The sequence below is a fragment of the Grampus griseus genome (genome assembly GCF_964374135.1).
Source record: "Grampus griseus genome assembly, chromosome: 11".
Taxonomy (NCBI): domain Eukaryota; kingdom Metazoa; phylum Chordata; class Mammalia; order Artiodactyla; family Delphinidae; genus Grampus; species Grampus griseus.
Genome location: NC_139005.1, coordinates 32,093,389 through 32,108,160, shown reverse-complemented (window position 1 = coordinate 32,108,160; position 14,772 = coordinate 32,093,389). Strand labels below are relative to the sequence as shown.

At 34.2% G+C, this 14,772-nt stretch overlaps 1 protein-coding gene across 3 annotated transcripts in view; it reads right to left on the bottom strand.

Annotated features, from left to right (window-relative positions):
• Nucleotides 1–14,772, bottom strand: part of CNTN1 (contactin 1) — a gene marked incomplete at both ends in the record, with an annotated part of 164,881 nt that overhangs the window by 53,463 nt on the left and 96,646 nt on the right. For all 3 annotated transcript variants that reach the window (XM_082666225.1, XM_082666224.1, XM_082666226.1), the window contains 4 exons: nucleotides 1,468–1,654; nucleotides 8,796–8,899; nucleotides 11,235–11,469; nucleotides 13,880–13,950. In XM_082666225.1, coding sequence (XP_082522351.1) covers nucleotides 1,468–1,654; nucleotides 8,796–8,899; nucleotides 11,235–11,469; nucleotides 13,880–13,950 — 597 coding nt within the window. The remainder of the gene's footprint in view (nucleotides 1–1,467; nucleotides 1,655–8,795; nucleotides 8,900–11,234; nucleotides 11,470–13,879; nucleotides 13,951–14,772) is intronic.

Genomic DNA, 14,772 nt, shown 5'->3' with positions numbered 1-14,772 from the left:
TGTGTGTGCACACTCTTCGTGAGTGGAGTCTTGTTTTCTACAGCCCTCTTGTAAGTCCCACTGGTGGTTTAATCTGCTATGGGGACTCATCTTCCTGGTGTTGAACTCCAGGGTTGGAGTGTCTGATATGTGGCTCAAAGCCCTCACTCCCCAGGAGATCTCTGACTCTGTGATATCCCCCTCCTCTTTTATGTCCTGTACTAGGGTCATGAGTCCCAACCTGATTACTTCTTCTCCCCTCCTACTTGACTCCATGTGGATATTACTTTACAGCCTTGGTCGTAGAAGAGTATTTCTGCCAATCTTCAGTTTGTTTTCAGTGAGAATTGCTCCATGTCTAGATGTATTTTTAATGTGTTCATGGGGGGAGGTGAGCTCAGGTCCTCTACTCTGCCATCTTCGTCTCCTCCTCCCATATCATCTGTTTATTCACTTTATTGTTGTGTCATCTGATGTTATACTTATTTATTTGTCATATTTCTCTCCCTCTCTCTCTCTTCCTCTCTTTCCATTAGTTTGTTAAAGCCTGTGAGAAGAGGATCTGGGTCTTGCTTCATCCTTTCTGTATTGTCAACACTTAGACCTGTTCTGGGCATGTAGCATATTTTTGATGAATGAATAAATTGAAAAAAGAACAAAGGAATGAATGCTCTTTTTACAAATTAAAAAGCTGAGGTTTAAAGATTTGATGTAATATGTCTACTGTCACACATTGAGTAAGTGATAGAGACAGATTTGAAACCCCTGTCTGATACCAAAGCCTGGATCTTACCACCATGTTCTATTATTTCATTAGAACTTTCTTTTACCCCAAGTGAATTTCATAAATTTTCAAACTCTAATGGTAATCCTGTCTTCAAATTCTTGTGAAGTTTCCCTGAATTCTGAATATAAGTTCTCCTCCTCCATCTGTTCAACTTGGGTTCAAAAAAGAGCTATCATAGTGAAGTCAGGGAGATGGGTATGACAAAAAATGTGAGCAGGGCAGGTGGTCTTGTTATATTAACAATGAGAACATACAGTAATAAGAGAGTGAACATAATGCTACAACATTTAACTTGTATTTGCATTGTACAGTGACGAAGGTTTTTAAATCAAAGCATAGAAAAATTATAGAATTTTCATTTTCTCATCTTGTTGATGCATTCCTATAAAACCAAGTTTAAAACAATAACAAATTAATTGTCTAATGATACAAAATTTTGTGGGCAGTCTTTACAAAGGGAGGTTCTGTAATGGAACATTAAATGTGTGAAGGTATTCTCCACATTTTTTCATCATCTACAATAACTATCAATGCTTTTGTTTGTTTTTGTTTTTTTAAATCTTGTGTGATTTTAAAGGTTAAAATTGAAAACCAAAAGTGCTCAGACTGCTAGGTAGTAATTTTCTCTCAAATATACCTGCATCATCACTGAATCAATTGGGAGTTTTTGACAAGTATAAAATGCAAATATTGAGACTCACGTGCTTTCTTGGTGAAGGTCTCAATCATATCACTGGGAGGTCCACACCCTGCGCTATTGCAGGCCCTGACTTCCATAAAGTACTGGGTGTCAGGCAGAAGGTTCTCCAGCCTGGCAGAGTATTCTTGGCTAGTGACTTGCACTCTGTGTGCAGCTGCTTCTTTATCATGGACAGCCCAGTACCGAATCTGCAAACATACAAGTTGAGTAATATTTTTTCATGATTCAGACACTTCAGTTGCAAAAAATTCTTTTCAAGTTGTTCTGACACTTGATGTTGGCTGAGCATCATATTCTCAAATGTTACTTAATGTTACTTACATTTCTATCAGTCTTAGAAAATGGCAAGGCACACAATGCATATCTGATTAGAAGTGTCAAAAGCAAATTAAAGGCTCACCTCATTGCCTGAAATAGTCACACACAGATGAAAAAAGAGAAAAAGCCAAAAAAATGTGCAAAGATTTGCTCTCAAACTATAAAACTGGTTTCTGTTTGGAAGTATTTGCCACAATAATTTATATAATTTATTTCCAGCTTTATTTGTGTTTACATGATTGCAAATTTGTTAAGACAAAAATAGTCATGAGGCCTAAAACATGCTAGCTTAATTACTTTCTGCCAGCTTATTTCAGAAGTATGTATATAAAATTATTTCCTTTGAACTTATATAGAGGCCAGATATCAAAGAAATATTATACCTAATAACTTGATTAGTTGTAGAAGTTATCTTTAAAATAAGGTTTAAAAAATTTCATTCATGTTGTGATTAGAAATGATTACTTTTACCAACTAGCATATCAATGACAGCCTTCCTTGTCTCTTAAAGTTTAAGTAAAAGCTATGAATTATAATATTCATTCTTCTAATAAGGCTGTTTTATTGGTTAAAAATCTATAATTACATCTCAGTTATAAATAAAAAGGAGAGGATTGTTTATAAGTATACTGCAATTTTATATTTTAGATGCTCTGTCTATAAAACAATGGGATTTTAATTTCACAATTAACCAACATACTAGAAGATAATATCTAATATTTATATAATCCTGAAATGTTTATTTACATAAACACATAAAAAACATTATAAAATGGAACTGGATGGCTCAAATTCCCTTAGTAACAAAGTGAGGTTTATATGAAGAATGAGCACATTTCAGAACAAAGGCTAGTTACTACTTGCTTATTGGTTTCCTTTGTGATATTTTTATTTTGTATACTAGGGCTCATTTTTTCTGATGCCAATAATATATTTCCTAATAGTTTTGATGGAATCTCTTTGGCTTTTCTATCCTCTGACCAGAAGGATGGCTTCAGAACCGAGGAAGTGGAATATTACAAGCGGCTCCAAAGGCAGATCTCAGTTGGCAGAGAAAAGACTTTATGAGGATGGAACCCTCCTTGTGAAGGCATGAGTTTCCTGGTGTTGGAAGCATCCAGGCAGTGCCTACATTCATCTGAGAAGGAGGAAGACGGCCTATATTTTAGTGGAAATTTGAACTGTGTGACACGTAAGGCCTCTTCCACTGTTTGACTGAAGAGAAATAAAATGAACATTTATATCCTAGTGAAATGCCAGGTACTAAAGTAGGATCATCCATGTATATTATTTTCTCAACAAACCAATAATGGTAGTATTTAGCCTGTTTTATAGCAATCAAAACTGACGTCCCCGAGGTTCAGACATTTTTACGTGGATACTTGTTGACTGAGAGCACATTTTAAAATTTTATTCATTCATTATAACAACTTTTCTATCCCGTTTAAAGAGGAGAAGATTTTTAACTAGACCATTTCTAAAAGACACTAAGTACTAAAATGAGGACTTAAAGTGACAAAGTTTTTTGACAGTTTACCCAAAATTCCATGAGGCATTTTGGCAATACAAAAGGAAAGAACAAAATTTTCTTTAATTTACTCTTTGCATCTATATCTTAAATGGCCAATTACTTTATTCATCTGATTTTGGCAGGGATCTATATTACACAGTCTCCATTGAAATTCACAATAAATTTAAGCAGTGCCTTAGTTATGCCCTGGTAACTAGAGAACAGAGAGAGTTATTGAGTGTATCAAATAATCTCTGACTTTCTTATTTTAGAATATGAGATTTTTTACAGACACTTTTACAGTATTTTAAACCTCTACTAATGAAAGCATCTGATACAAAATTATTTTGGTTGAATAATCTGTCTCTCCTTAATTTAAAGCATACCTTTAGATTTAACTTGCAATGTTTTCAAAGAATTCTAAAATAAATAGTGGATATATGTAAAATGTAGCATTATTATTTTTTTTCATCTGAACTAGGCACTGGCCATGCACTTAGAAATAATTTCCAAATAGATAATTTGGACCACTGTGTTTGATCCCTGCAGTAAGTTGCCCATTGTGGTGAAGAACCAATATTAATCTGTGAGAAAATTGTTTGGAGTGAAGGGTTGAACCTGTAGTCATGCAGCAGAACAAATGCACTCCTTTTGATTAATCACTAGGGAGACCAAAAGGCAGCCTGGATGAACTAGTGGAAAAAAATAAATAAATGAAGCAGGTCCTGCTTTATGGACAGCAGACCATAAATTCATTTTCACATGCTAGAGCAACATATAGTATATTTATTTCTATTTAATACTGTGGCATTATATAAATTTAATTCTTTATTTACATGTTCCTAAAATCTCCACAACACCCCATGTCTAGTGTTAACTTATCTTAGTGCTTATTAAACAATTATGGAATTACCCCATTACTGGTCTCTACTATTGCTAGGTTATAAACTCCTTGAGGACAGGTATTCATTATTTCGAATGCTGTGTACATAGGACTGCATTTGATGTATGGCACTCATTCATTCATTGAACAAATATTTTCTGGGTATCTACTTTGTACCAGCTATGTGCTAGATGCTAGGAATATAGTAGTGAACCAAGCAAACATGTTTTTTTCCTCCATAGATCTTATAAATAAAATAAGAAATCAAAATGTTTAAGTTCACATAAAATTACTAATATATTTGAGAGGATGATCTAAGTGTATAATTTTGTCCCAAGAAAATTTACTCTTTATAACAGTATTGGGAAGCTGGAAAGAAAAGCCTCAGAAAAAGGGCTAAATCATATAACAAAGAATAATTATAATTTCCATACATTTATGAACTACAATAATACCACTTTTGTACAAAGATAATAGTTATATCCCTTCCGAGGAAAATTTAAGAAATTTGTAGGAAAAACAGCTCTTTAATCTCATTTTCTCCAAAGAGGCTTAGAATAAAACCTGGATGTTACAATTGTGGAAGTATTTAAAGATATTTAGTACTTTTGAAAATTAGGCTTGCTCCATTTTATTATTTTCCACTTCAGTAAACTTTTGTATCAGATTTCCAAACTTTCTTCTTCAAATTCTGAATTTTCTGAAAAAAATATCTTCTGACAGCTGAATATTCTTTTGTTATGGATTTAATATAGTTTTTAGGGAAAAAAATCTAAATACAGTTATTTAAGTGAAAAATATCTAAAAAAGATATTATATAATAACTTTATATTATCCAGATCCCAGACTAATTCAAGTATTAGTACATTCTATGGGTTAGGAATAGTAATAATATATATCACTCAAAATCTGTATTCTCACACTTCTTGGAACCTATTCAAAGTTCTTTTTTATTCTAGCCATTGGTGCAGGAACCAAACAATTCTATGTAGGCTTCAACCAGCTTCCCATAAGTACTACCAGTTAGCAGTTTTCCTCTGCTATTGCTGCTAACTTCTCACTCCCTGTCTTGGGTCATCCTTGATGCTGCAGTGTGAACCTTGTCCTGCAATCATTGCAGGGAGGGGAGGTAATGCCCCTGGGGCCACTCTTAACCAATGGGGAATAGCAGTGGATGAACGCTTCCCCTTTCATTCTATGTGGGGTAATTCTCAACCACATTTATGAAGCTCCTTAAAGATCACAAGGGATGGAGTACCAGTGCCCACAGTGGTTGCCAACAAGATAAAGCATTGTTCTAACCCTCTCCTGTTCATTCTGCTTTTTCCTCATATCTGCTCCCTGGGATCATATTTAAAACAAACAACAATAACAACAAAAACACTAACTTCTTCTATACCTGTGTGTCAGACTTTGCTTTGGGGAGATCCAGATGAAGATAGATGCCTTCTCCAAAATAAGAAAATACAGCACTTCCTAAATATGAGCTTATGCTCACCATAATAATTTAACTTTTAAAGACATCTGTGTAAACTACTCAGGATGGTTAATCTTTTAAGATAGTTGTGAAATCAATCATCAGCATTAATCTCCAATTCAGCTGCTAAGAGGTTTTGTATTTATTATTCCTGATAGAATATTTTACTTGCTTTCATTAAGTGAATTCTTTACCTGCTGGGTGAGTAAACTAAGTCTTTTGTGGATTCCTGGGCAGGAGCCCAAATTTCTAATAAGCCTTTGATAAGAAATACTTCTTGCATTCTTCTAGTTCACCTACACTGCAGGAAATTAAGATTAAAAGTGGGGAGCTCTTTAACTAGGCCAGGGAGGGAAAAGAATAAAACTTAAACTTTCTACAAGATACACTTTAAAACCACAAGGGATTTTTTTAAATCCAATTGCCAACAGTTCTCACTTGAAATGTCAGGAAATTAACCTTGAGATGGGGTCAATCACACAGGACTTGGGCTTTTCCAACTTTTAATTTATCTTATTTTATTAATGTCCTGCTTTTTTTCTCTGTTTCTTTATAACTTAGACCCATAGTACATTTTCATGGGAAGTGCAGTAGGATATTAGTTTTCTTGATCGTCTATCTTGTTAAACCACCGGCTTCTTCCTTCACATTTAAAAATAGTAACAATAACCGCATTATAGTGAGTCAAGCTTTTCCCCCATAAAGGGGCATTTTCTTACAAGAGAATAAATGTTACAGATTTTCTCTTTTAAGCTTTCATGCTTGTCTCTTTGATATTTAAAGCTCTGTATGAAAGACTTAAAGGCTTTTTAAAGAAAGAATAAATTGAAACAATAATTCTATGATTTATTTCCAACTTTTTTTTTTTTTTTTTTTGAGGTACGTGGCCTCTCACTCTTGTGGCCTCTCCCGTTGCGGAGCACAGGATCCGGACACGCAGGCTCAGCAGCCAGGGCTCACAGGCCCAGCCGCTCTGCGGCATGTGGGATCCTCCCAGACCGGGGCACGAACCCGTGTCCCCCACATCGGCAAGCGGACTCTCAACCACTGCGCCACCAGGGAATCCCTTCCAACATTTTTAATTAACCATTCTCTGGAGAGGCAAGACCTAGGTTCAAGTCAGTTTATACCAATTATTACTCAGATAAATGTTTTTAACTTCAAGTTCTTCACCTTTAAAATGGAGAAAATAACAGTGTTTATCTCCTGGGATTGTGTGGATTCAATACGATGAGCTTAATTTAATGTTTGACATCATAGGGCTCAACAAATATTATCATTCTTATCATTATTAACATTATCATCATTGTCATCATCATCATCGTCATCATTGTCTTCAAATGTCCAATGATATAAAACAGGGAAAAGCGTTAAACACAGGTTATTTCATTTATTCCACACAACAGGATATGAGGCATTGATTACTCTCAGCTTAGAACGTGAGGAAACTAGGGCCCAGAAAGTTTGAATAAATTTTCCACAGTTTCTAAGTGACAGAGCTGAGAGATAACCCCACGTCTGTTCAGCAGCAGAGCTCATAATTTTCTAGTATGGAGTTGTGAAACGTCAGAAATCTGTGAAACTAAACTTCTCCACGGCATACAGTTTTTGATCATTTGAGAAAATCTTAGCTGTTAAGATTATTTTTTGCTATTTAATTGAAAATCCTCTACTTAGCTTATTCCACATCAAGAGTGTATATTCTGATTATTGTCTAAATTCACTGGTGCCAGTGCATTGTTTCACATCTCATATTTCCATTTTACTCTGCATGTCAGAAGTTATAAAATAGTCAACATATAATTCTCAGACAAAGAAAATACCTATTTCTGTGGCATGTTTTTAGCAAAGTAATAATACATCTTTAGCACTTTGAGTTAATGCATGGGTTATATATTAAATAATCACTTTTTTCTCTTTTTTGTTGCTTACAAATGAACAATATTAAAAAAAGAAGAAACCCTAAGTCCAAAATATGGCTTGAAAACTCTAAATATTGATGTGTTCTCCCAAGATACCTCAGACTTATTTATTACGGTGCTTTCTAACATCTAGTGAATTTCTCTCTCTTTTCCGTTTCCATTTCTTTTCTACCAGATGCAAATGTAAGTTTAATAAGTTATGAATATTGGAACTTCACAGTCCACTCCTATAATTCCACTCTCTTGGTGACAACTTCAGCTGATCACTTGCAAAGATGATCTGAAAACACTTTAACATCTACCCAAATCATAACCTATGATACCAAGAAAAAAAGCTTCCTGTTAGTTTGTGAGTTTAAAACTTAAAACCTGGGGCTGCTTTTGTGGTTCTATCTCAGAAACAGGGTCTTGAGAAAGCCAGGTTGCAGCACTTTATTTAAGTATATTAGTGCTAACTAAGGCCAGTTGTTGAATCTCTTTGGCATCCATTTTCTCATCTGCAAAGGTAGGACGATGTCAGTTCCTCTTAATTTTCACTCTTTGTGCTTAAAAATATGAGACGACTTCACTTTTCCTACAAAATCAAGTCTAAATTTCATATTAAAGATCCCAGCAGAACTAGCTTCAATTCCCCAGGTCTTATTTCCGTTGACTAAGACAAGTCCTCCCCTATCCTTCTGGATAAATCCTACTACACTTTTAAGACTTATTTTGAAGGAAGTTTCCTTTGAGACATTTTGAATGTTGTCAATTTTCTGCCTTCATAGATAACATAATGGGATACATATTTAGTATATTTAGAAGTGTTTCCTTTGGAGGGCTTTTTGGAAGTGGAACTAATGAGTCAAATAGGGTAAAAAAAATTAAATTACCAAACTACCAAAATGATTTCCCAAAAACTTGAGATTTACCAGCATTTTATGAGAATGTTTGTTTCAAAAGATTGTGCTTAAGCCCGAGTGTTATTACCTTAGTTTTTATTTTGGCCAATTGTTTACCTATACACAGGACTCTACATCTCTTATAGATAAGTCAGTTTGGAACCCCTGCTTTACTCATAAGTTAGTTAATAAATATCCAACATATTAAACACAGAGAATATAGTGTTAGTTGTCACATAAATCAGAAGGACACAGAACGTCGAGGGATGCAACATATTTGAAAAGGTATGCTGATAATTATGAGCAAGTGTATTTAGTTTGGTAAAAATTGAACTCACCTGATAGCTTTCCACTATTTTTTCTACAACATGCTCCCAATGAACAGATATCTCAGAAGATGATAAGACTTTTACGCCTACTGCTGTTGGGGCTTCACTGGGAGCTGAAATTTGATGAGAACATTACATTCTTACGTAAGATGCTTATTTTGTGGTCATCAGTAATACATGCACACACACATATTCATATACATGAATGTTAATACAGACAGATACATACACATATATACACACACTTATACAAAATATGGAAATCCATAAGGATTTCTCTGATATCTGTGAGCAAGAACCATACTAATATTTCTGTATTTCTTTTAACTAACCTGTTTATGAAAGCCTGTGGATGCAAATTAATATTTATTATGTTTAGCTTATCAACTCTATATTGTCAAAGATAGGAAATTTGGTATTTATTATAGAAAATTAGTCATTACAATTAATTTTCAACTCTCTCACACTTCCTATTTAATATGAGCTAAAGATATACAGCTTTATATACAGCTGTATATATAGAGATATACAGCTTTATACAGCCTCTTTGTCTTTTATGTTTAAGCTAAGATCTTTTTTTTTTTTTTTTTAAGATCCTTTGAAACAAGTTGTGACATCCACCGCTTCTTGTGCTCAGGAAAGCCTTTATAAGTCTAATTGTCCAACTGGGCGTCTAGTCAAATATGTATCAAAAGGCTCTGTTCAGTGAAAAAAAAAAAGTAATTTACATCCCTTACAAAAATTACACAAAGTAACTAAGGAAATCTTAAGCAGGAGTGATCAGTTTTTATTGTCTTTAATTAACAAGCCATAATCCTCTTATATGCTAAAATGTCCTGCACATGAACACTGTCGTCTTTCCAAATCAAGGTAAACGTGTGGCACTGTGACTGATTTCTTAGCAGTAGCAGTGAAGATGAACACTTAAACAAATTTTGTCACATGCACATTTTATGAGACTCATGAAATATTTAGGAAAGAAATGTAATTAAATACAGATGGCCATAACCAAAGAGATGACAAGCATGGCTTTTGCCTGATTACTTTAGCATCGAGTAAAAAAAAAAATCATATTGGGTGAGAAGGTAACTTGTAAAATGCTTTACACTTTCATTTTCTCTGTGAGATGTACTTAAGTTGTTCAAACTATTGAGTCAAGTTATCATACTTCTGCCAAATCAGAATGAGTGTAGAAAATGTGGGATTAATTACTCAGGATTAAATAGTCCTGAATTGATTATTAACTTAGAAATTTCTACTTGTTATTCTTTCTATGTATTTCATTGAGCTAACTTTAGAAAAGTATGCACGTGTTTATGTGTGTGTGTAAACATATATACATATATATGATTGTCTTTCATGTTTGTATTGAAAGTAAAGGTCATGGGATGATTTGAATAGATATTAAATTTTTAACAAATATGAAAGCTAATAACTCTATGACTGAAGAGCATAAATTCTAAGGGATAGCTAAATGTTTATTGTGGACTAAAATTAGTGTAAATTGGGTAAATTAATAGATAGTGTTTTTCCTCTAAGAGATCAGAAGAGTACTTCACATAGTTTTAAGTTGTAAAACCTTCCATTTTTACTTCTCACACATGTGCAAAGGGAAACTTGTCCAAGCACAAATGTGTTAGGTCAGAAGGCAACGAAAATCTCTACTTGCCTTTCTAGCCATTAATTATTTGCATAATGCATGTGAGTACAAAGGTATAATAAGGAAGTCTTACTTTTTTAAATAGGAAAATAAATAATAAAAAAAGTGTAGCAGCTTAAATGGGAAATCATAGAAATCAATGTAATTAAGTTTAATATAAAAATATGTATCATTTAGCAGAGATATATAAAGTCCTCCAGAAGCATGCTCAGTTCAGTTAAAGTTTCTACAAAAGCAAAGAGCCAGTATCTGTATTTTTTTTCCCCTGAATAGCCTTTCAGATATCTTTTTTTCTTTCCAAGAAAAAAATTTCAACTTGCTTTCTGACTCCTTTTTCATAGAATTATGCCTAAGTTCACTTTAATGAAATTCTAGCATGCTACTGTAATGACAAAAGAAGTTACATAAATGATACAATACATAATTTTGAGTTAAAAGGAGAAATTTTATCAAAAAAAAGTGTATGTTAAGATTCCATCAAGTCTGGAGAATTTCTGACTGCAAAATTATAGTCAAGAGTCCAGGAACAGCGGTCTAAGCCAAGGATTTTAGTGGAGATTTCCTAACTACCATAAACATGATCTAAAGAATGAAAGAGATTTTGGCAACGTTCCTGTCATTTAAATAAAGAGACTGACATTTTAATTTGGCTCAAAATTTACTAACTCATTTACAAAATGTGTGGTATCTTAAAAAGATCTTAATAAGTAGGCTCGAAAGACAGCAAACAAAATGCCTACTGGAGAAACAATCCCTCATCAGGTCAGTGGGGTCTTTCTTTCACCTACCATCTTGTGCGGAGTGGATGACGGCTGTGAGGCTGTATGGTCCATCTCCTTTGTTGTTGAAAGCTTTGACTTTGACTTGAAATGCAGTGGAAGGGCGCATGGTCTCATCTTTATGAACGTAGCGGCCAGTATCTGGGTTAGTAACTGTCACTTTTTTCCATTCTTCCCCATCAAATGGCTTAAATGCCACTATGTAACCAAAATTGTTGCCGTAGTGGTATTCTCTTGACAAAGGCTGAATAGAAATTGAAATATTTAATAGGTTTAAGCAATACGGTTAACACGGGGAAAATCCTATGCAAACAATAAATATGCTACACATGGAAGCATGCTTTCTGTAAAAACATTCTTAGTTCATAAGTGAGAGCTGCCTGAAAAGGCCAGGGCACAAATGTGCTCCAACATGTGGTGACATCATTTACCAAATTCGTTATTTCTGGAACACCCCATGGGGGCTCCCACTCTGGGCTTTTTTACTTTCAGTTCCTTCCTTCTAGGATGCTTTCCCATTTGTCAGAAGGTCCCTCTCTCACTTTCTTGAGGTTAAAACGCCACTTGATGTTTTCCCTGGCCACAGGATCTGCCATTTCAAGACTCTGCAATAATCCATATAGAATCCCCCCACTTTATTTTTTTCTCTTTAATACAATAATAATCATCTACACTACATATTCTACTTATTGTCTACTTTACTGTCTCTGTCCACTAGTATAACATAAGTTTCATGAGGGCAGGGTTATTGTCAGTTTCATTTACCTAGACTCTAGAACAAAGCCTCAAGTAGTATTTATTCAATGGATAAGTAAATGAATTTCTTTAGAGTTGAAAGGCTATGGTAAGACAGTTAACAATACTCTGGAATATCTGTATTGTAACCAAGCAATAGAAACTGGTCAGAGGAAAAAGAATGAGAAAGGAGGAAGGGATAACATTGCACTGATCTGTAGGAGGCTGGCTATGGGTCCCGTCTGACTCCAGGGCTGAAGTAAGAGCTCTGTTTTGCATTATTTTCTCAGAGTTATTATTATATAACAATTGCTCAATAAAGAAGTCTGTGTCAGCCCTAACAATCCATTATTTATAAATACTGACTCAAAGCAAGTTCTACTGAGTATCCATCATTTAGTCTTTTTTAGCCAATAAAGTAAATGTGCCCATTGTATATTGACTTTTTTCACCAGAATATCAAAGTTACGGTGTCTTGAGGAAAAACCTTGAACTAAATACAACACAGTAGCTTGAATATCCATAGGTTAAACAGGAATGTCTGTAAATGTACAAAGTTCAAAGGGAAAAGAAGTTGTTCTTGGTTGCACAATATAGAAATCCTGAAGCATGATCACAAGGATATACAAAATATGATTTTACATTATTAATAGAATAGCCTAACATTCCCACCATAATTTAAATATTTTTTCTTATTGATAGTTCTATACTTAGTTTTTGAAATTTAGTAGATCAGAATTAGCTATGGAGTTTTCAAAAATTAGTGATTCTCAGGCCCTAGTCTCAGAGAATTGATTTCAAATTTTTGAAATAGGAATTCCCAATTCTGAATTTTTTGACAAGCTCCTCATCTTATTGTGACACACATATCTACATAGTTTAAGAAAATCAAGCCTAAAGAAAGGAGGAAGATGTTAAAATTTTTCCAATATCTTTACTTTTGTGTGATACACTGACACTAGAACTGACAAATCATTTGAGATTTGAATGAAGAAAAGGCAATTTTTTTCTAAATCTTACTTAAAAATGTGATTTAAATGCCAAGTATAAAATATGACTGCAGAGCACAGAGTGAAGTCAATTTCTGCTAAATATCCATTTATTATATAAATCAATTTAACTCATGTAAAGAATAAAACCTGTCATTTTTCCTGTAGTTCTCAGAATCCTTTGGAGCCTTAGTTGTGTTCTTTGATTTTCTGCAGTGATTAAATACTAAAAATATTTAACGGATACATAGAGCTATACAAAACATGTTACCTAGATAAATGCCAGGTGTCTAATTCAGGCAAATCTATGTTACCAAAGCCTTTCCCGCCCCCAGTATCTCTCTCACTTCAAAAATTCAGCTAAGACGCATTGTATTCCAGACATCATAGTCTCTGAAAAAAACTCCCCTTTGGGTCATAAAAATTTAATACAATGTTTTGGACACCTTAATAACAAGTCATTTGGGGGGACTTCTAAGACTGACCAATGATAGATTACACATGGTGATGAAAGTAAGTCTCAAGTGAGAAAGCAAGCTCCAATTTTAAAACAGATGCTGATACAAAAGATTTTTTAACTGAATCGTTGGAGTTCTGAAAGTCCAGAGCAAATGTGAATTGCAATTGGGTTACCAGGCCACAGAGAGTACAAAATATCTCTGGAATGAGAGAGTTGAATGTTTGTTTAATCTTTAAACCTACAGATACTTTAGCATCAATAATCTGTTTTGGTATAAGAATTGCACTAAGCCATAGTAAGCCAGGTAAAATCTGGCATGCATTTAAGAAAAAAAAATAATTTTAGTAATTTATTCTTGTTTGGGTTTGGGGCATTGTCTTTTATTTCAATTTATTTCAGGAAGCAAAATGCGTTTGAGATTAAGTGTAGGTAAAGCAGCCTATTAACATATGCAACTTCTTAGCACTTACCGCCCATGTTATGGTCAGTTCTCTGTTGCTTCCACCCCCACCTCCTACATCTGAAGGAGCCACATTAGGTGCTGAAACAAATAAACAAAGCTACAAATGAGAGGCCCTGTAATTATTTTCTTATGTTAGAGTTCTTATTCACTTAGAAACTGTACATGTTTTCTTTCACCAGGAAAGACAAGCTGCACACATGATCCAATGCCGCATAGTTGCTGTAATAATGTTTTACTGCCAAGAAAAGAATTGGTTCAGTGCCACAGGAAATGTACTAGTTTCCTTCAACAAAGTAGTGAAGAAAATTTGCCTTCCCATCTTTTTTTTTCTGTGTCCTTTTATTTAATATGGTTTTGAAAGATTAGACGTATTTTATTGGTTAAATATTTCACAGCTCGCTTTGAACTCTATGACCTAACAACTTACTGTTGTGTTAGTTTTATGCCTCAATCTACAAATAACTGTTAAGAAACAGTGCATGTGCATTAACATAGGATTATGCTTCCCTGAGATATTTGGAAACAGAAATCTAATGCTGTTCTTATGCTCTTATTTTCAATGCCTAAATCTCTTCTGGAACCCTGTCCCATCAGTGACTCCAGTTCTCACCTACTTCCATCTTTTTATATTATCCTTCTATTTTTCAGTCTCTACTGTAATGACTATCCTTTTCAGTCTCTCCAGCCTTAAAAATCATCCTGTAATACTGTTTTCCTCTTAATCTCACCCTTTCCTGTCACTGAACTGCAAAGAATGATATATGACTATTTTTATACTTCACTCCATAATCACTTTTTAACAACCCATAATCTGTTTCCACTTCATATTACTGAAATCACTCTCTCAAAAATCACAAAATTTCTTTTAACTACCAAGTGCAATGGCCTCTTTGTTTTTCT